This window comes from Gopherus evgoodei, chromosome 1 (genome assembly GCF_007399415.2).
Source record: "Gopherus evgoodei ecotype Sinaloan lineage chromosome 1, rGopEvg1_v1.p, whole genome shotgun sequence".
In the NCBI taxonomy this organism is placed as follows: Eukaryota; Metazoa; Chordata; order Testudines; family Testudinidae; genus Gopherus; species Gopherus evgoodei.
In genome coordinates, this window is record NC_044322.1 from 287,849,523 (window position 1) to 287,872,108 (window position 22,586).

General features: G+C 41.5%; 1 protein-coding gene across 2 annotated transcripts in view; it reads left to right on the forward strand.

Moving 5' to 3' along the window:
- Positions 1-21,135, forward strand: part of MGAT4C (MGAT4 family member C) — a 516,575-nt gene extending 495,440 nt beyond the window's left edge. The window contains exons 2-4 of one of the 2 annotated variants that reach the window (XM_030548601.1): positions 12,146-12,298; positions 17,268-17,415; positions 19,402-21,135. In XM_030548601.1, the coding sequence (XP_030404461.1) occupies positions 12,170-12,298; positions 17,268-17,415; positions 19,402-20,558 (1,434 nt within the window). In that variant the 5' untranslated portion in view covers positions 12,146-12,169 and the 3' untranslated portion in view covers positions 20,559-21,135. The remainder of the gene's footprint in view (positions 1-12,145; positions 12,299-17,267; positions 17,416-19,401) is intronic. The other variant, XM_030548603.1, reaches the window with a different exon arrangement.
- The last annotated feature ends 1,451 nt before the right edge of the window (positions 21,136-22,586 follow it).

A 22,586-nucleotide genomic window follows, 5' to 3' on the forward strand; every position in this document is an offset into this window, starting at 1 on the left:
TCTGCATCAACCGTGGTACCTTCTTCCTTGGGTCACAGCCACAAGAACCATTGAAATAGTACCTCAGCTGAGTCCCTACACTGTCCTCCTCAGCTCACATTCCTACACAGTGCATGAACCACACCTCCATACTATTTCCAGTGCTTTCCCAGGCTATGATGGAGCAGTCCCTGGGCTCCCCAGTACCAGCCACATTCTTCTCACATGACCTCTGGGTCTCAGAAGAACCAGAGTCTCCCCTCATAAAGGGGCACTGAGAGGGACTTTCTGTAATACTGTCCCACCTATCGGAGCTGAATCCTCCATCTGTGCTACTACACCCCAGCACAGTCTCCCATTCACCAATATAAACTTGACTGTCTGCCCCTCCTTGGACTGCAGTACCAACACAAGCCCTGGTACTGACATTGAGGGTTCCCCTTTGGACACTGCAGAAAATATGTCATCAGACTTGGATATCTCTGTGCAGGATTCTATCTCTGCTTTTCCAACCCTCTCTGGAGATGTTTCCAGATGAGGCGTCTCAGTCCACAATCCATAAATGCTCTTGATACCCCTGGCCAGAGCAATCCAGGGGTTGTAATGTAGAAATGTTGCTGAAATGTTTGATGTCCCCATTCTCCTTTATGGGTTTAGCTCCCCAGCTACTCTCCATCTCCAGTCATTCACCACTCCCAGGGACATCCCTCTGCTCTCCAGGAAGGGAGACCCAGGTACATCATGGAAGTTGTAGTCTGACCATAGTTGTAGTCTATAGAGGCAAATGAGAACATGAATGAGGCACCCAAACCCCAGCTTCCATGGGGCACCAAGGCAGCATTTCCACATTATAATTTTATGGTTTTTGAATTTCTGCTGAAAAACTGAAATTGTCTGTGAAGAAAAACAAACAAAACCCACCTTTTTTTGACCAGCTCTACACTTCTTCAAAAATAGTTATGATTCTACAGACACACCAGTTTAATTGGCTTGCTTTTTAGAAATTGAATATGGTGCACATTTTTAGATCTAGGTTTAACAGTGAAAGCATGACAGAAATTTGATATTACTTTAAAGTTAAAATATTTAGAATATTTGCCACATTGTTCTCAATTTCATTGACCCTGTCTGACAACTAACAGTGCTTTCTGATTAATTTCATGCTAACAGCTGATAATTCAGGAATCAGGTACAGTGTAGTGACATCATGAGTGCATACAGCATTTCCTGGATGTGGCATTAAACTCTCCAAACTTTACTTGTTGAAAAACTAATACCTTGCCTTTTGTCTAAAATTCTTTTCACAAAAACAATATTTGTGTAAAAAGTGAGTTCATCAGTTTAGGCAGTGTGTAATGGGCCCATAAACTAAGGGATGAGATTCTGCCTGGACCTAATGAGCTGTGCAGTCGCAGAAAGGAGACTTTCCTACTTAGGTTAAGGCATAGGCAGAACTGCAGCCCTGTGCATCACATGGGCTGCTCCCTCCCTACTCTGATGCTCAGAGGGTGGCGGGACTCAAATGGGGAAGAAAAGAAGTAGGGCCATGGCACCACTGACCCCTATGCACTGGCCAGAGGTCAGGAATCAGGGCAGGCATGTAGCCCAATTTGTCTCCAGACAGCCTCATCAGTACAGCTGGCCTGCAGCGGGTTGCTGCCGCTGCTTTGAGACCCTCCTGGCCTGCTACTCTGCTTGCTCCATTTCCTGACCTCTGTCTTGACCCTTGGCGCCAGCTGTAGACTACTGACTCCAGCTCTGAGTCCCGCCCTTGGTTGCTCTGACCAGAAGGCTACACTTTCCTTGTCCTGGTTACCCTATGTAACCAGAAGAATAGGAAATACAGAGGGAGATTATGCTATTCCCCATAAAGAATGCTTCTTGGGGTCCCCCAACATTAGTGTAACTCTTCACCCACCCCTCCTTGCCCCACTCATACTATGGACTGTGCTTAAGAGGCACAGTAGGGCCATCAATGATTTTCAGTTTTTCACTATGTAATCCACAGGTTCGTGGGAGATTGCTCCCCTTCTTTTGCTCCAGTGAAGGTAAAAGCATGAGAATTCTAAAAGTTTGTTAGAGGAGGAGATCAGATCCTAGAGACTTTTTTACTTCTCAGTCTCTCCTGCCCTCAGTACAGTCCTGTGGATCCATCGTCTGTGCTAGCCGCATTCTCTCAGCTATTCCTTTAGCTTCTCTTTGGTGGCTGTAAATCATCCTTCCTCCCACCCCCCATTAACCTCAGGGTTCAATTTGCCTCCCCCTCCTCTCCTTCCCCTAAACTCATTCCTCCTAGTTCACTCTCTGTTTCCACTATTATGATGATGACTCACAAATATCTCTGTCCTTGACCTCTCCTTATCTCCCCAGTCTTGAATCTCTGCCAGCCTGTAAGACTTTGCTCCTGAGGGAACTCTGTGCCAAAAAGTTTAAAATTCTGCATCAAAAGTTAAAAAATTCTGTGTACCATATTTTAAAATTCTGCAAAATTCTGTAAATTTTATTTGACAATAAATAAATGTGGCTCCAGCATGGTAGTGGGAAGCACAGACCACTGGCTCCAGTGAGGTGGGCAATAACCCTGAATCCCCCACCTCCTCCGGTACAGGGACTTAGCAGTGTGGCTGCACCTCACTCTGACACAGTGCAAGGGCTGGGCCTGCCCCAGGGACACCCCGGGGTCCTATCCCTCTCCACCAGGTGCACCAGGTGTGAATGGGCAGGCTCAGCCCAGCAGGATCCAAGTGTAGACGGGCTTAGTGTGTGTCTGGGAGATCCATGTGTGGGGTGAGAGGTTTGTGTGTGAGGCAACCTGCGTGCGGGCGGCTCAGTGGGAGATCTGGATGCACAGGGGCTTGTTGCGGAGTTCCGGGTGCAGGGGCAATGGGACTCTGCAGGGGATCCAGTGAAGGTGGTTGGGGCTTGGGGAGGGGGAGTCTGGGTGAGGGGGCTCAGCGGGGGGGTCCAGATGTAGCAGGCTAGGGCTTTTCAAGGTGAGGGTTCAATGGGGCTGCTTAACAGGAGAGTCCCAGCTGTGCCAAGGGGAGGCTGCATGCTGGGCTGCTGCTTCCCCCTGCAATTCCCCTACCCCATTTTCTTCTCCATTCCCCTCCCCTCATTCTCACATTCCTGTCCTGTTCCACCCAATTCCTTCCCCATTGCCTCTTTCCCCACAACTCCTTACCCAGACCCAACACAGGCACTCACTGTACAGGAATGCTCTCATCACACAGAAGAGGAGAATGACTGGCACTAGGACCCAGGAGGAGGTGTTCAGCTTCAGAAGCAGTGGAGCCCAGATGAAGCCTGAGGGGCAGAGTAGGGAGGGGGGCAGTGGCACATAACCCAGGTGCCCCCCAATGCCTTGCCTCTGTTTGGAGGGGGACAGTCACTCACAAAAACTATGTCCATGGTTGTCCCGTCCCCCACACAGCTTCCCTTTGCTTCCCTTCCATTTTCTGCAGGAAAACACAGGAATTCTGCAGAGGGTGGGGGTGCCGTTGTACAGACACGCAGTCATGCAGAAGCCCCCCAGGAGTCTACCTGGTCTACCCTAGAAAATCAGGTTGGTTTATCTATGTCAGTTGGGGTGCGAAGTGATGTAGTTAAAATGACCTAAGTCTCCCATCTACTGTCTCTCGGGAAGGTGGATTCTCTGTGCTGACGGGAGAACCCCTCCTGTCAACATAGGTGGTGTCCACACTGAAATACTACAGCTGCAGTCCTGCGGTTATGCCACTGTAGCCTATCATGTGTAGACAAGCCCTGACATATCTAACCCTGCATGTCTCACCTCACTTTCTTTCCCTTCTTTTTCACTAATTGATAGCTGAACTTCTCTGAGGCTCACAATCTGTCAAATTCCTCTGTCATTTACCCCAACATCCAGGCTTATGGCAAATCCTGTCAGCTCCTCCTCTGTATTATAGTTCCAAACCCCATTCCTTTCCTCTGTCACAGCTGGTAAAACATATCCAGTGGTATTTTTGATTCATAAGGTGGCACTCTGTCCTCTAAGTCAATACATTTTCTCAGTCATTAGTCATCTATTGCATTGATTAGTGTAACCTTCTCTGCAGCATCCCTAATATTTTAATCTCTATTCTGTCTAAAACTCTAGAGCTAAAATAACCCTTTTCCCACTACTCTGATCTCCCTCCTTGAATCCCATCATTTACTTTGTCCCCCTTGCCCTATATGATTTAAGCTCTTCAGCCTCACTTTTGCAGTTCTGTGCCTCCTTACACTTCAGCTTGTTTCTTCCTACACTCCCCCTTGAATACTTCACTTTGCCCAATCAGTCTTTTTTCCCAAACAGTCATCTCAACATTCAAATCTCTTCTTCAACACCACTTCTTTTTGCCTACCCTTCCTTCACTACCAAGTATGATAAAGTCTTTTCCCACCCACAAACCATTTCTTTAATTGTCAGTACAGTGCAGTATCTAGATTGTAAATTCCCTGGACATTAAATTTTTTAAACATGTTTTGTCCCATGTGGTGCTATAGAAGTAACACCCACTACAAAGAGATTGCTTAAACCCATGTAACCCACCCCCACTTAGATTTGCTAGTCTCATCTGAACTAACACACTCTACCTTCCCTTCCCCCACATCAGTTTTACTTGTTGCTGCCAGTGCCAGCAAACTTCATGCCTGTCAGCTTTAAATATTTTACATGTGCTTCCAAGCTTTCAGTAAGACAGACAGTGAATCTTGTTGGAAGTCTATCTAAGCCCCATGGAACAGTCTATCCATTACAATTTTCCAGTTCACTGCCAACCATATCTGCAAATATATACAATTACATTTGTGTTCTTATTTTTCATCTTGTATGGAAAAAAAACATGACACATGCTAACACAAGTGTTGCAGACCCTCATGTACAATTTAATATTAACCATGTAAAAAAATCCTTTACATATCGGCTAGATGTTTCTTTCTGGAATCTTTTGTTCTGTGTGGACCATATACTTCATAAAGAGGATTGAATGCAGCCTTTGGGGCTTCAAGTGCAGCCTTCCAAAAAGAAAAGCAGAAAAACAAATTGGACAAGCATTAAGAAATGCAAACAAAGCAATTCAGCTACACATTGGCAGAATAGTGCATCAGAAGGCTGGCGTGTAGGGATTCTGCTTCAGAGAGACTTAGGCAAATCAGGGATTGTAATAAAGTTCACCAGGGGTTTGAAAATCCAACGATGCTTTTTTTGTATGTTATCTCTGGGTTTTGCGGATATTGTAAATGTGCCAATGGATAGGTTGTACTGTACTTCCAAAATCAGGGACATCGTGGTGACAGGCAAAACCGTATGGCTGATTTGAAAATATTATTATACAATAATAATTCAGTTGTCCTTTCTGACAGTCATCAGTTCCTCTGCAAATAAGTAACTTTTCTTTAGTTTGTGAGATGTAGCACTCAAATACACAAGCGGTGTAATATAGGTACCAAAACACATACTCACATAGTGACAATGAAATGCTAAGGGAGATTAGAGAGGCTATCAAAATAAAGAACTCAGTAATAGTGAGGGATTTCAATTATCTCCATATTGACTGGGAACATGTCACCTCAGGACGAAATGCAGAGACAAAATTTCTTGATACTTTAAATGAATGCTTCTTGGAGCATCTGGTACAGGAACCCACAAGGGAAGAGGCAATTCTCGATTTAGTCTTGAGTGGAGCACAGGATCTGGTCCAAGAGGTAACTATAACAGGACTGCATGGAAATAGTGACCATATAATAATAACATTCAACACTCCTGTAGTGGGAAGAATACCTCAACAGCCCAGCATTTTGGCATTTAATTTCAGAAAGGGGAACTATGCAAAAAAGAGGAGGTTAGTTAAACAGAAATGAAAAGATACACTGACTAGAGTGAAATCCCTGTAAGCTGCATGGGCACTTTTCAAAGACACCATAATAGAAGCCCAACTTAAATGTATACCCCAAATTAAAAAACACAGTAAAAGAACCTAAAAAGGATCCACTGTGGTTTAACAACTATGTAAAAGAAGCAGTGAGAGATAAAAAGGCATCTTTTAAAAAGTGGAAGTCAAATCCTAGTGCGATAAATAGAAAGGAGCATAAACACTGCCAAATTAAGTGTAAAAATGTAATAAGAAAAGCCAAAAGGTAGTTTGAAGAACAGCTAGCTAAAAACTCAAAAGGTAATAACAAAATATATTTTAAGTACATCAGAAGCTGGAAACCTGCTAAACAACCAGTGGGGCCCCAGGACGATTGAGATACAAAAAGATCACTTAAAGACGATAAAGAAATTGCAGAGAAACTAAATGAATTCTTGATTCAGTCTTCATGGCTGAGGATGTTAGGGAGATTCCCAAACCTGAGCCATCCTTTGTAGGTGACAAATCTGAGGAATTGTCACAGACTGAAGTGTCATTAAAGGATGTTTTGGAATTAATTGATAAACCTAACAGTAACAAGTCACCAGGACCAGATGGCATTCACCCAAGAGTTCTGAAAGAACTCAAATGTGAAATTGCGGAACAGTTAGCTATCGTTTGTTACCTGTCCTTTAAATCAGCTTCTATACCCAATGACTGGAAGATAGCTAATGTAACACCAATATTTAAAAAGGGTTCTAGTGGTGATCCGGCAATTACAGACCAGTAAGTCTAACGTCAATACCAGCCAAATTAGTTGAAACAATAGTAAAGAATAAAATTGTCAGACACATAGAAACAACATAAATTGTTGGGCAAAAGTCAACATGGTTTCTCTAAAGGGAAATAATGTCTTGCTAATCTACTAGAGTTCTTTGAAGGGGTCAAAAAACATGTGGACAAGGGGGATGCAGTGGGCATAGTGTACTTAGATTTCCAGAAAGCTTTTGCAGGCTCCCTCACCAAAGGCTCTTATGTAAATTAAGTTGACATGGGATAAGAGGGTAGATCCATTTATGGATTGAGAACTGGTTAAAAAACAGGGAACAAAGGGTAGGAATAAATGGTAAATTTTCAGAATGGAGAGGGGTAACTAGTGGTGTTCCCCAAGGGTCAGACCTAGGACAAATCCTATTCAACTTATTCATAAATGATCTGGAGAAAGGGGTAAGCAGTGAGGTGGCAAAGTTTGCAGATGATACTAAACTGCTCAAGATAATTAAGACCAAAACAGACTGTGAAGACCTTCAAAAAGATTTCACAAAAGTAAGTGATTAGGCAGCAAAATGGCAAATGAATTTAATGTGGATAAGTATAAAGAGATACACACTGGAAAAAATAACTCCAACTATTCATACAATATGATGGGGGCTAATTTAGCTACAACAAATCAGGAAAGAGATCTTGGAGTCATTGTAAATATTTCTCTGAAGACGTCCACGCAGTGTGCAGCGGCAATCAAAAAAGCAAACAGGATATTAGGAATCATTGAAAAAAGGATAGAGAATAAGACAGAGAATATCTTATTGCCCTTATATAAATCCATGGTACGCCCACACCTTGAATACTGCATACAGATGTGGTCTCCTAATCTCAGAAAAGATATACTGGCATTAGAAAAGGTTCAGAGTAGGGCAATTAAAATGATTAAGTGTTTGGAACGGGTCCCATATGAGATTGAAGAGGCTAGGACTTTTCAGCTTGGAAAAGAGGAGACTAAGGGGGAATATGATAGATGTATATAAAATCATGAGTAATGTGGAGAAAGTGAATAAGAAAAAGTTATTTACTGGTTCCCATAATATAAGAACCAGGGGACACCAAATGAAATTAATGGGCAGCAGGTTTAAAACAAATAAAAGGAAGTTCTTCTTCACACTGTGCACAATCAACCCGTGAAACCCCTGCCTGAGGAGGTTGTGAAGGCTAGGACCATAACAGGGTTTAAAAGAGAACTAGATACATTCATGGAGGTTAATTTCATTAATAGGTATTAATCAGGATGGGTAAGGAATGGTGTCCCTAGCCTTTGTTTGTCAGAGGGTGCAGATGGACGACAGGAGAGAGATCACTTGATCATTGACTGTTAGGTTCACTCCCTCTGGGGCACCTGGCATTGGAATTGGCCACTGTCAGCAGACAGGATGCTGGGCTGGATGGACCTTTGGTCTGACCCAGTATGGCATGCTTATGTTCTTATGTTCACACACCTCTGCTACATCATTGTACTTACCATCTTTGGATAGCATATTTGCTGTATTGATTAGCTGAGGCTAGATCATAGCTGTCTGTAATGTGTCCACACAGAGGGATGATGGGGGTTGAGATTAGGCCTTAGAAATCATGGAGCACAAGTTGCTGAGAGGTGTACAAAAAGGTCTGAGATTTTCATTGACTTCAGTGGGAGTAGGATTTGGCTCATAAAAAGAGACTCTTCTTAAAAGATTGTGTTGTTTTTTTTTTTAAATCATGTAATACTTAAATTTGTGCTGTGCTATATTGATTGTGTAAGAGAGAGTGCAGAATTGGAATGTGAAAATCGATTTTGACCTCTGTATTATTGCACGTTTCCCAGAGTTACAGATCCTATAAAGAGCAGTTTTTTCATCACTGTAACTTCATGAGATTGTTTATCTCAAAAGAGCTGACAAGAGAATGAACTAAGATTGTCAAAAGAAACCTGCTCATGCTGCCTAAACTTTAACAAATCAAGAAGAAATTCAGATGTAAACTTTAGCAGGAATATGGAGACTAAAAAAAAGAATCAGGAAAGCACACGTTATTTTTAGAACAGAAAAGAAAATTAAAATTCACAAATGCATTTATTAATGAACATGAAATCCTTCAGGATTAATTTTCAAAAGCAGTTGCATTTATATAGCTCAGCTGTCTATCTAGTTACATATGAAAATAAGAGAACTAAACACATAGTGCTAAAAAATACACATACAAACTAGAAGTTATGGCATTGGATGCTGAGTCCAGACCCTCTTAAAAATCAGGGCTTCAGCCTCTTTTGGCTTAGTAATGGTGAATATTTATGTTTAAATATCTTAAAGCCTGTTGTTATGTCACTATGGAAAGAACCAAGGCTGTTTTTGGTTTTTTTTCAGAGGAGGCTAACTGAATTCACATAGATTGGGAACAAATATTAAGTTTTCTTCTGAAAAATTTCAATTCCACAGTGTTCCGCTATACAGTGTTAGAAGCTGGAAATTGAACCGTAACAAAAAAGAAGTTCTGGGAAAATGCAGGGAATGTTTCCTAAAAGTATATACTGTAAGTATGCTAAACAGAGCTATGCATTAATAATAAGCTGATTGGGAGAAATACAGATAACAAAACATGCTGATATGATAGCAAATGTGTGTACATGCTGCCATCTAGTGTTTTTAAGAGCAAGTGTCAGCACATTGGAGAACATACTGTATATGAAAAATTTGTTAAGTCATAACTGTGGCGCCCTTCTCTTCAGTCTGTTTAATCGGTATGAATCTATAGCTGGCTCTTACATACAAACAAAATTCTTGAAAATTTACTTTGTTTTATCCTTCAAATTATTGTGAACACTATTTGCAAACAGTTTTGTTCATTGTTATAATGATTTCCATATTAAAGGTGCCCAGTAAAAATATGGAGGTTTTCGTCTAAAAGTCTGTCCTGCAAATTGAGCCTGTGCTCTGAGACAAGCTCAGTGCTTCTCATCTTACACATCATCATCACTAATAAAGTTTCTGTAGTTCTTCACTTATACTTCTGCAACCCCATTGTCTGCAATTTATGATAGTCCAATGATACAATAATTAATTGATGATTGCCTGGAAATAATTATGTCCGTGATGCACAATGTGGAACAGAATCTGCAGCTCATAGCAGTGTTGACTGTGCAGGGTTATGTGAAGTAAAGCAGGAAGTGTTTGGTGCTGTAATTCAGGTCAGCAAATATGACTCTGAGCACACACACAGAGTAACCTAGTGAGTAAGAAGGTGCCATTGGTATAATATTTTTTCAGAGGAAAACTTCACTTTAATGCTTGAAGGTACATTATGCCATCTAAAATTTTGATCCCAGAGTTACTGATATCACTAACATCCATGTGTTCAAACATACTTGAACTTTTGAGAATCAGGCTAGCCCTTGCCAGGTTCTGAACAAAGCCTGAGTTTAAATCTATTCATATGTGAATTTGTGAATTTCTAATTCCCATCCCACCCTTTAAAAACAATAATTTTGAGGAAAAGAACAATGTATCTCTCTCAATATCTATAAGTGACGTCTACTTTTAAAAAGTCCTTATGTATATTGTTGTGACATTATCTACTATTAATAAAATGGGCAAAATTTTGGTGGAGCTTCCGTCATTTCCCTTCAGATCGCTAGGGGATCTTCAACTAACAGTTTGAGGGAACCCACAGACCATGTCACTGTACACATTCTAGTTGCCAGTTGTAGGCAGGGCAATAAAATCATTTAATCAACAATGTAGTGGTATCATTTCATATTCAGGTAGGATTTGCTTACCTCCTGTACTCAGTCTACAGATGTAGCATTTCTTAAGAAAGAAAAATGCAGAAACAAAACCCCACTTTCTTTACTGCTTCATCACTTTGCAACAGATTCCTAGGACTATCCCCAACCTCCCTTGAATTCTCTAACCCACGTACTGCACAAAAGTTTTTTTGCAATGTTTTTAGGCCTGGGTCAACAGCATGAGATTTATTTCTTTTGTGACTGATTTCTTTTTTTCATTTCATACAGAACAAGTAAGCAAGTTACTCAGGCATGGAAATGAAACTATGTATGATACAGATAGATACATTTCTCAGCATGTGGTAGGATATTAACACGCAATGAACTATAAAGATGGAATTGCAATGTCATTTTCTTAGCTAAATTTCCAGTTTATAAAATAATACTTTGTGCATTTTTTTCATCTTCAAAATATTGGCCTGCTCCAAAACAAACAAACAAGCCTGCAAAATATTATCAGCCGTTAATAGAAAATGAATAATTAAAGGCATAGGAAAGCCAGGTTAGAATGCAATGTTTTCCTGCTAGAGGGAAAAATAAGCTATACTCCATGATTTCTATCAAAGACTCATCATACTAGTCCATTTGTTTTCCACCAGATTTCACTGGAAAACAAATTACTGGTGTTACAACCATTGTCCTTTTTGTCTTACTTTCTGAGGACAAAATTTGGTAGAGTCTGGATACTTTTTTTCATAAATAATTAGGTTGGGAGAAAACAATGTGATGCTCTAAATATAGTCTCATTGGGCCATTTGAGCGGCTCAAGATCACCAAGTTATAGGAACAGCCTAGTTGTTCTCTCTGTTCCTCCACCATATCCCCTATACCCAGAATAGTGGTGGTGTAATCCTCCCATAGCTGGTTAACCTGGTTTCCTAGATACTTTGGATTTGAGTGGTAAATGTGTCTCATTCATTGAATATTGACGTTCACTCATTTTTTATTTCCTTGTTTGTTTTATCTTATATTGTTCTCATTCTTATAAGAGTTTAAAAAGTCTGTTTACACACACAACTTCCTTATTCCAAAGCTTATATTTTGTCGGTATGGGCTAATGTTGATGGTTAACTGTGCTATTATTAATACATTGTGTGTATGTCTCACTGTTATTTAGGATCTAGTGGAGTAATTCTTCAAAATGTTTGATATGTTTAATCAGCTTGGCGGAAAAAATATGGATTGTAATTTTCACTTCCAGGGGTTTTTTTTTTGGTTATTCATCCTGTAAGGTTCTCAGAATTAATGTGCAAAATCTTTGAGAAATTTCCACACGTGCTTAGATCTATTTTCTATCAGGTTGAATGCCTATTGGCATGCCATTATTTATTTTTGTATGTGCAGTTTAACACTTGCATAGCCAGTTCTTTGCCTCAATTTATGAAAACACAGCCCCATGCAGTACATTCATATATAAGGTCGGTGAGTAAAACTTGGTAGAATAATTAACAAAATTTAATGGACAGTATCTTAAAGAAAAATGATCTTTCTGATTTAAACTAGACATGGATATGAGCCACAAACGTTTAATCTGGTTTCAGGTTCAGAATCCCTCAAAATCTGGGGCTGTTTGAATTAGGGGTTTGTTTTTTAGCTCATGGCCATCTCTAATTCAAACACATGAAGTTATAATGCACATGCTAATGGCTGTGATTTGGTCTTTAAGTGGTTGCGTTCTATACCTATTCAAAGAATTTAGTAACCTGTTTTTCTCTCCTAGGAGACCCTATATGTTTTTCTTCACATGAAGCTCACTTTGAAATATTTGGAGAAAATGAGATGCTTGCGGAAACGATCAGCAGTATCATTCTTAGGAATCCTTGTCATTTGCCTGCTGTTCATGAACTTGTACATTGAAGATGGTTATGTCTTGGTAAGCTTCTTAGGTGAAAGAAATGGGGTCATGGAACAAGCGCACAGTACAAGGTACCACAAGTACTCAGCCAAATTAGAAACTGTCTGGAAGTCAAAATGACAGCTGCAACTTTTCCGTTTTAGTGAGTTGTTCAGAGTAAAGTCTCCTCAGAATGATTCATATTACATATATATGTCCAATAATGTAAAACTTATGCTAAATTGAAATAGTGATTAAAAAAAAGTTAACAGGTGATATTACTATATTATCACTGCTAGCCAATCCATTTTCAAGTAATCTAAAAGAGAATCCCTGATTTCTGGTATGCCACTCCACTTTTTTGATACATCGCTTCCTCTAGTGACGTTGTTTGCATTGAGATTTTTTACAGTATCTTATTTATTCATCATCTCTTGGTTGTGACAAAATTTGACCTGGCTTGTCTATATTTTCTCCCTGATACCTCTCTTGCTTCTGCTAATTGCTACAAATTCCCTCCAGAGGCTTCTGAAAGTGCATCTTTTTTGGTTATTTTTTAAATCCCTTCCTGTCCTGTTTGCTGACTCCTGAGATGTCTTATTCTAAATTTGTCTTTTTTTGTACATTCTCTTTCTTTCATTGTTTCTCTCATCACAAATCTGACATGTCTGAATTCATGTAACTCCCAGCCAAGACTTTTACTTTCTCCTGACAGTTTTCCCAGATCTCCTGATACCTTTATGGTCCATCAACCATTTTTCAAATGTGTTAGGCTGTTGGCTTTTTTATTTTATTTTATTTTATTTTTCTACATCCATGACCACGTCTGACAGCTCCCCTGGTCCATCTGATGTTTTCTTTGCTAAGGTAGAAGATCAGCAGTTTAAATGTGGGAGTTTAAAAATAATATCCCAAATAGTTCCCTTGCAGGAAAAAAACATATGTAGGGAACTGGAAACTCTCTGCAAGGTTCTTCCTGACTCCCTATATGTGTGGAGTAGCACTGCCTGAGCTCTCCTGCTAGCCACTGCTTCTGTAAAATCCCCTTAAGTTAGCTGATTAGGGAATGAGGCCCATGGCTTCAGTCCTTCCCCAGCAGCTACCTTTCTCAGATACCCAGCCCAATGGAGAACAAGACTTGATTCCCTGTACCCCACATCTAATGTGAAATTCTTAGTATTTTTCATTAATGTGGACTTCTCAAAGGGTGGCCGGCCCCTTTAAGTGAAGCAGGTCTAGCTCCCCTGTGCCAGAACAGTTGCTCCCAATGGGTATGTTTACACTGCGATTAAACACCCAGGTCTAGCCTGTGTCATTGGACTCACAAGGCTCAGGCTGCGGGGCTGTAAAATTGCAATGTAGATGTTCAGGAGACCACAAGGGGCAAGGACCCCAGAAGCGGGGCTCCAGCCTGTGCCCAAACATCTACACTGCAGTTTTAGAGCTCTGCAGCCTAAGCCCAGTCATCTGGGTCAGTCAGGGGTGTTTAATTGCAGAGTAGACAGAGAGAATTTGGCTAATTGAGAGGGCAGGGCAGCACCAGGGCTATGTAGTGCTAGCTTGTCAGTAAGGAAGGGGGAGCAGGAGCAGTAGGGAGACCCCTGGAAGGGGAAACAGTGGGAACTTGCTGGGGAGAAAACCTGGGAAGGAGGGGTGCTCAGCCAAAAAAGCAAGGAAGGACTTTTTTAGTCCTTGCAGGAAGGACTGAAAGAGGCAAGGGGGGAAATAACCTTGGAGCTGTAGCCCAGGGTGAGCTGAAGAGCTGTGCCTATGTTTGTGTTTGGGAAACAAAACCATGCTTGGGAAGAGAGGCTTGGAGTGGCAGTGGGTCTTTGTGGGCTGGAGACAAGCCAGCACCTTACAGAGACCATTTTCAAAAAAAAAAAAAAGAAAAGGAAATATGTTGATTAGTGGGGTTTCAAATTTCATTTGGAGTCTCTTGCACGTCTCCAGTAGAATCCACTCATTATTGCTACGTAAAAGTGCTGACTCCCTTGTGGATGTTGAAGTGGGAACTGAAATCTCCATTTCAATGCATGAGCCCATTGGGGGATAATGCAGCAAAGACAACTTTGCTTAAGCTGCGTTAGTGATACAACTACACAGGGGTAGCTCTAGACATTTCACCGCCCCAAGCATGGCGGCATGCCGCGGGGGGGGCGCTCTGCTGGTCTCTGGTCCCACGGCTCCGGTGGACCTCCCGCAGACATGCCTGCGGAGGGTCTGCTGGTCCCGTGGCTCTCAGCAACCAGCAGAGCGCCCCCCATGGCATGCCGCCCCAAGCACGCGCTTGGCGTGCTGGGGCCTGGAGCCGCCCCTGCAACTACAGTCCATGTACGGAATGTGCAGCATTGATGCACATTGGCAAGGCAATGGGGGGATACTGAAATTGCAGCTGTGTGTGCTGATCCTGATCAATAGATCCAGAAATGTTCATGAGCACTAAATTCACTTAGACTGGATCTCGGAATGTGCATGGTTCAGTGCTGACTTTAAGCATATACTGTCGGTTATAAGTGATAGGGAGCAGGGACCGTGTCTTTTTATTTCTATTGTAAATGTAAGTACCCTTTTGGGGGCACTGTGAAAGTAATAACAATATTGCATATGGGGATCCTCTGAAGAGCAAAGTGTCTCTTGAAAGGCAAGTTAACCCCTTCAGCTCCCAGGAAAGTTAGGGGAATCTCACAAGGTCAGGCAAATGTAGTACAAAGTGTGTATGTTACTGACTTCTTGCTTCTTTCCCCTGCACTTACTTTCCTGTCTGGGTGCACACTGTTTTCCTGATTAATGGCTGAAAATGAGGATCACCACAGAAAAATCAGGAGACTGAGTAGCCAGCAGGTCTAATGGATCAGCTGTATGAACATCTGTTTGGTAACACCCTGGGGTCAGGGCATGGACTCTAGCCAGTCCATTGCATTCTAATCTGGAAAGTGATAAACATAAAGCTTTGTTTCATAGCTTATCAGTAAATGCAAGGTAGCCTAGCAGCACTAGGAAGAAATTATCCTGGGAGACCTTGCAGAACGAGAGAGCATAACAGTTCAGGTAGGTGCATCTGGATGTTAGCCAAGAGAACCTGACTCAACTTGTAAATGGATTATTTATTTCTTCTATAAAAAAAAATACTGAACTTAACATGAACCTAAGATAGGTTGCTGGAAGTATTTCTTACATCCCTGATTGTGAACCTGAATAACATTGAAATAAATATTGTTTATTGTTGCCCTTTCTACTTGTGTTAGCAGTATTATTGTTTATTGCATAGTACTCTCTTTTATTCAAAGCTCAAGTCACTTGTCTTGCATTAATGTATTATAGCACACATGTGAAACTGCCAAATAATTTTCTTACTCTTCTCAGGGCCACCATCACCCAATGTGAACTAGAAAAGCATTCCTAACGCTACCTCAATTCCATGGCACCACAGCTCCAATGGAAAATTTTCTTATTTGCTTAAGCATTAAGAGACAGATGGTGTGGGTGTGACACTGTGTATGCCATGGTGCAGGGGCGGGCAAACTTTTTGGCCTGAGGGCTGCATCAGATTTTGGAAATTGTATGGAGAAACTTTTAGGGGAGGGGGGCTTGGCCCAGCCCCCACCCCTTATCTGCTTCTGGCCCCCTGATGCCTCCCCTGGACACCTGGCCCTTCCAACCTCCACATTCCTTGATGGCCCCCCTGGGGCCCCTTCCCCTTCTACCCCCCCGTCCCCTGACACACCTCATCCCTGACTGTCCTGCACCGCCCCATCCAACCCCTCCTCTCCTTCCTGACTGCTCCCTGAGACTCCTGCCCCATCCAACCACCCCTTCTCCCTGACCGCCCCTGGAACCCCTGCCCCTAACTGCCCCCTGCTGCCCCATCCAACCTCCTCTCCTTCCTGACTGCACCCCCTGAGACCCCTGCCCCCATTCAACCTATTCCCTGCCCTCTGACCACCCCATCCACATCCCCGATTCCTGACCACCACCCCAAACTCCCCTGCCCTCTATCCAACCCCCCCTCGTTCCCCGCTCCCCGCTCCCTTCCCCCTTACCATGCCGCTTGGAGTACTGGTGGCTGGCAGTGCTGCAGCCGCGCCGCCAGGCTGGAGCCAGTCATGCACCGTGTGGCACAGAGCACTGGGTCAGGCCTAGCTCTGAAGCTGCGCTGCCCCAGGAGCTTGCCACCCAGAGCATAGCGCCAGCGGTGCAGTGAGCTGAGGCTGTGGGGGTGCGGGAACAGCAGGGGAGGGGCCAGGGGTGAGCCTTCTGGGCCAGCAGTTCAGGGGCCGGGCAGGAGGGTCCTTGCGGGATGTAGTTTGCCCACCGTTGCCATAGTGGTATGGAGAGCCTCAACTCAAAGAGAAATGGGCGAGATGGGAAGGAGGCAGGGCCATAACCCTACCCTTTCTCTGCACCAGTCTATTTTGGTGGCAGGGCATGCAGTGGGTACAGGCACCAGCATCCTTCAGCATAGTACAGTCTGTGCACTTCCCGTGCACATCAAGGATCTGGGGAAGGAATGATCCGTACTCAGGAAAGTGCCAAATTGGTACAGTCTTGCCTTACGTCTGAGAATATTATTTCATGTTTCATCCAAACCAGTTTCTAATATTACAAAAAAAAAAAGTTAACCACTTTCCCACTGTACTGTCAAGGGGGATTATGTCCTTCTTTGAAAATAGCAGCACTTTTCTGGCAATACTGTAGTGCTCTCAATTCTTCTAGAAAACTAGATTCTCAATGTTTCTGTGCCAAAGGGCTTTTTTCTCTTTCCCAATTTTCCAAATCTGAAACTATATGATAGATTTATTGTAACCAAAAATATATAATATTCAGATAATGGATTTTTAAAATGAGGTGAGATTTAAATGTTTTCCAGAAAACTAACTTTGAAAAAGTTTATTATTGAAATTTGTCTACTCCCCTTGTCTGTGTGGCCAGCATCCACAAATGTATTTCTTTCTGTGTATTCCCCTTCCCAGGCACTCTCTCATTCTTCCTCTTTTCATATTACTAGGAAGGGGACAAGCAATTAATCAGAGAAACAGCCACACACCAACTTAATTCGGAGCGCTATGTTCACACTTTTAAAGACTTGTCAAATTTCTCAGGATCTATAAATGTTTCCTATCGCTATCTAGCTGGCACGCCTTTGCCAAGGAAAAGTAAGTAACCAGAATCTGACTTTCATTAAATTAAATAAGATCTTACCTCAGACTTTTGTTTACATACATTAATTATTTCATTTTAGAACTGTGTGAAAACTCTTTGACCTACAGTGACATTCACAATGCTGCCTGCTCCATAGATTTCCCATGGTACTTCTGCACAGGGATGATATAGTGGAACAATGTAGGTGCACTTCTGGGTCTCCATGGATTGAGATGGGTTGAACCACTGAATTCTCACTTATGTGGATCCTATAGCTGGGAACAACCATATATAGGGCATTAGGGTCATTCCATAAGCTGGGACCATAAAGGGACTGAGCCACAGCACTATAGCCTGCAATGGAGGGCGGAGTAGATTTTCCTACACTCAGGCTCCAGGTAGGACCGTTCCAAATAGTCTGGTTATTCTGACTTTATGCAGTTGGTCTAATAAAAGATATTGTCTCATCCACCTCATTTCTTTAATATTCTCACTTTAGGCAGGAGTCAAGACTTTCACCCTCACACTGAAACATGCCAATATTTGGCTTTTGACAGGTCACCTTGGGGCACCAAATCAATCATTTCACATACACAAACAAGGGAGATGAGGGTCAGAATGGAGAAGTCCAAGCATATAGCCAGTGCATAAATCCAAGCACCAAGAGAAAAGTAAGACATCTGTGAGTTGCTGGTCTTCCTAGGACAGGGTTGCAATGTAAATTTTAGTTGAAATAAGGTTTGAGAAGTTTTGGTTGTGTAGGCAGTGCTGATGACTGATAGCATTTGTACTACACCCCACTAAAACTCCATTTTGAGTAGACAGCTTAGAGGAAGGCCACTGAACACCTCATTGGAACATGGTCGCAATATTTCACCCATGCTCATATTATCTGCAAAATTTTGCAAATCAAAATATTTACGTAGAGTTTTGGTCAGCTGCAATGGAAAAGAAGCATACTAGTTTTAACATGAACCTATTTTTACAGAAAATATGGGGATAAACTGATTTTCTTAAAAATGTAGTTGCTCGCAATTCCAACAGAGATTACATTCCATCCAAACAGCTAGATTCTAATAATAGATTTGGAGTACACGTTAACAAATATCTGAAAGAATTAAGTTAATGGTATATGCACATGTGCAAGAAGAGCTATTTCCAAATACTGCAGAAGGCAGAAGGCAAAATCTCACCCAAAAGATTTTAAATGCACTAAAAACTACTTACTTTTACATATATATATATATATATATATATATATATAGTACTTATATTATATATATAGAAAGGTATAATATTCAGAAGTAAATTGTTTGTACTTCTAAGTAAAATCTGATTTACTTGTCTCAAATTCAATACCCTAGTCTATTTCTTACTGAAAATATGAAGGAAGTTTGCAATAGGAATTCTAACAAGGAAAAATTAGAGAATTGGGAAATATTTTAAAACTGAAAATGCTAGACGAAATCATCCATGAAAAGTTTAGAAATCCTCAAAACTATGTATAAATGTAATCAAGCTTGTTATGGTACCATAAAATGGTAAAAGCAAGGTGATTATTCTTTAACTCATACTTTTGTGCTATTTTTCATAATGGCTTGACTTAAGAACAATTTGCGAGCCATAACTTTTCGATCCCTTTTCTTTATAGCTTTAACATTGTCTATATGTATTTCTTTTTTTCTAATAGGCATATATGCACACATCACTTTGGCTTTAGTCCATTTCACAACACTTCTTGCAGTTAAGAAACTAATGTTTAATTCAATAGTCTCCGTATGTTAAATTGCTTACAATATAATTCTTCTTTCATGAAAAAGCATAGAACAGTCTTTGTAGCATACAGCTTAACATGTTTATATATAAAACATCCCAGACGTCATCATTCAGAAGGTTTATTTAGTACACTACAGGCCTGGAGGTTAGCTTTGTTGCTGTATGATTTTCAAAGCCTGATTCATGTTCAGTTAATCTTTCTGTCTGAATTTTCTTTCGCACAGGGTATCTTACAATTGGACTATCCTCAGTCAAACGGAAAAAGGGGAATTATTTGCTTGAGACAATCAAGTCCATATTTGAGCAGTCAAGTTATGAGGAACTGAAGGAAATTACGGTGGTGGTTCACCTAGCAGATTTTGACTCATCCTGGTGTGAAGGGATGGTCCAGGATATTTCACAGAAATTTGCCCATCACATCATTGCTGGAAGGTTAATGGTTATCCATGCCCCTGAAGAGTACTATCCAGTACTGGATGGCCTTAAGAGAAATTACAATGATCCAGAAGATCGTGTGAAGTTCCGATCAAAACAAAATGTAGATTATGCTTTCCTGCTTAACTTTTGTGCTAATCTTTCTGATTATTATGTCATGCTAGAAGATGATGTTCGATGCTCTAAAAACTTCTTGACTGCTGTTAAGAAAGTAATTACTTCGCGAGAAGGTTCCTATTGGGTGACTCTGGAGTTTTCCAAACTGGGCTATATTGGAAAGCTATACCACTCCCATGACCTCCCGCGTCTGGCTCATTTTTTGCTGATGTTTTACCAGGAAATGCCTTGTGATTGGCTGCTAATCCATTTCCGTGGGTTGTTAGCTCAAAAGGATGTCATCCGCTTTAAGCCATCTCTGTTCCAGCACATGGGATATTATTCATCCTACAAAGGAGCTGAGAACAAGCTAAAGGATGATGACTTTGAAGAGGATTCGTTTGACATCCCTGACAACCCACCCGCAAATCTTCACACCAACATGAATGTATTTGAAAACTACGAGGCAAGCAAGGCTTACAGCAGCATTGATGAGTACTTCTGGGGAAAAGCTCCTTCTACTGGAGATCTCTATGTGATTGTATTTGAAAAGCCTGTTAAAATCAGTAAAATTAAAGTTATCACTGGAACAGAAGACCGGCAAAATGACATCTTGCATCATGGTGCCCTGGAAGTTGGGGAAAAGATTGTAGGGAGCAAAAAAGGGAGGCAATGTACTACTTACTTGAGACTAGGGGAGTTCAAAAATGGAAATTTTGAAATGACAGATGTGGAACACAAAGTTCTGTTTGATATTAACTGCATGAGAATACTTGTTACCAAAAGTCAAAAAGAATGGCTGATCATTAGGAGCATTAGTATTTGGACTTCTCAGCCACCAAATCAATAAGGCAAAATTACTGAAGCTGGTCCTCCTCCTTTCGTGGTGGAGTGAATGCCATCTGTTGGATCCCAACTGGTGTCATTCCCCAAGGAGACTGACTGACTTCCAATTATTTACTATTGACACTGGAAATCTAGGGAAATCATAAAACAAGCAAAAGCAATTTATTTTGTACTAGTCCGCCAGGCAATATACAAACACTAGTTTGTTGGAATGTTTGAATTTTATAGGAAATGCAAACAAGTTCTCATCCATCACTTAAGATTCAGAAATCTTTCTCTTTTATTTTAATTTCTCCTTTGGGAAAAACTACTGTACTAAAGAAAGCCAATGCTTTTCCATTATTCAGAAATTTTGTAGGCTTTGACCAGTATGTTGTCAGATGAAATTTGACTCCATCATATACACATATAAATTAATAATCAGATGGTAGTACATGTTTGTACAATAGTTGGTGGTGTATTTGTGTGAAAGACAGTTGTGATAATGAAAGTCTGTTAATGGAGCTTGCGATTTCATTTGAGCACTGTAAGGAAACAGTGTGGTTAAACATGGCAACTTATTTTAAGTGAAAATACATGTACAGTTATAGCGCTGACATGACAATACTGTAAAAATAGTTAATTGTATTCACTATCCTGTCTCAACAAATATGCTTTGTTCTTCTCCCAGGGCCCTGGCATTGAAATGTGTCACCAGTTGTATTTTTTTTCACATGGGGACCAACCCTGCAATCCTTATTCAAGCAGTCACATGGTCAATGGGAGTTTTGCTTGAATAAGGACTGCAGGATCAGCCCCTGAGTTTTAAGGACAAAAATATCCTTTTGGATTTGCATGGCAGTAGTTTTAATCTTTAATATTCTCTCTTCCAGCACATTCAGAGCTCCCAGTGATGTCAGTGGGAGAACTGCACAAAGCTGAGCACTACCATATGGTCCAAGAGAAGAATTTTGCACTCAGTGTTTAGATCAGTGATAGGCAACATGGGGCACATCAGGGTAATCTGATTGCGGGCCGCAAGACATTTTGCTGACATTGAACATCCGCAGGCATGGCCCCCCGCAGCTCCCAGTGGACACAGTTCACCATTTCCAGCCAATGGGAGCTGCAGGAAGCAATCAGATTATCCTGATGGGCCACATGCAGCCTACGGGCCACAGGTTGCCCACCACTGGTTTAGATGTCCATCTCTCATTCAATGCAAATTAAAGATCTATAAAGTTCAGCAGTAGCGGCTGAAGGTGATCACTGATCTTCCCTGGTTGATGTCTCTGCAATAGTGCTGTGTGAAACATCTCCTACTCTTTGCAAAAGCAAGAATCCTGGATGTGTGAGAAGTAAATACTTTGTCAAGTTAGTTTTGAATTTTTTCAGATTTTTCAATGCTGAATAAATTGTCTTAGGAGCTCAGATGATGTCCCCACATTTCAGATGTCTACAGATGTCCGCAGATAATGTTTTGGTCTATATATTTATATATTACCTAGACCTGTTCCTTTCAGGTGCTGAGCACCTACTGACAGGGGCTGATTGTCCTCCATTCCTATTGACTTCAATGGGAGTTGTGAGCTATAATACTTCACAGAATCAGACCCCGTATGTATACAATATATATTATATATAAACACATCTGGATTACCATAGACTCATAGACTTTAAGGTCAGAAGGGACCATTATGATCTTCTAGTCTGACCTCCTGCACAACTCAGGCCACAGAATCTCACCCACGCACTCCTTTAACAAACCCCTGACCAATGTCTGAGCTATTGAAGTCCTCAACTTGTGGTTTAAAGACTTCAAGGTGCAGAGAATCCTCCAGCAAGTGACCCTTGCCCCACGCTGCAGAGGAAGGCAAAAAAAAAAACAGAGCCTTTGCCAATCTGTCCTGGAGGAAAATTCCTTCCCGACCTCAAATATGGCAACCAGCTAAACCCTGAGCATGTGGGCAAGACTCACCAGCCAGACACCCAAGAAAGAATTCTCTGTAGTAACTCAGAACTCACTCTATCTAGTGTCCCATCACAGGCCAGA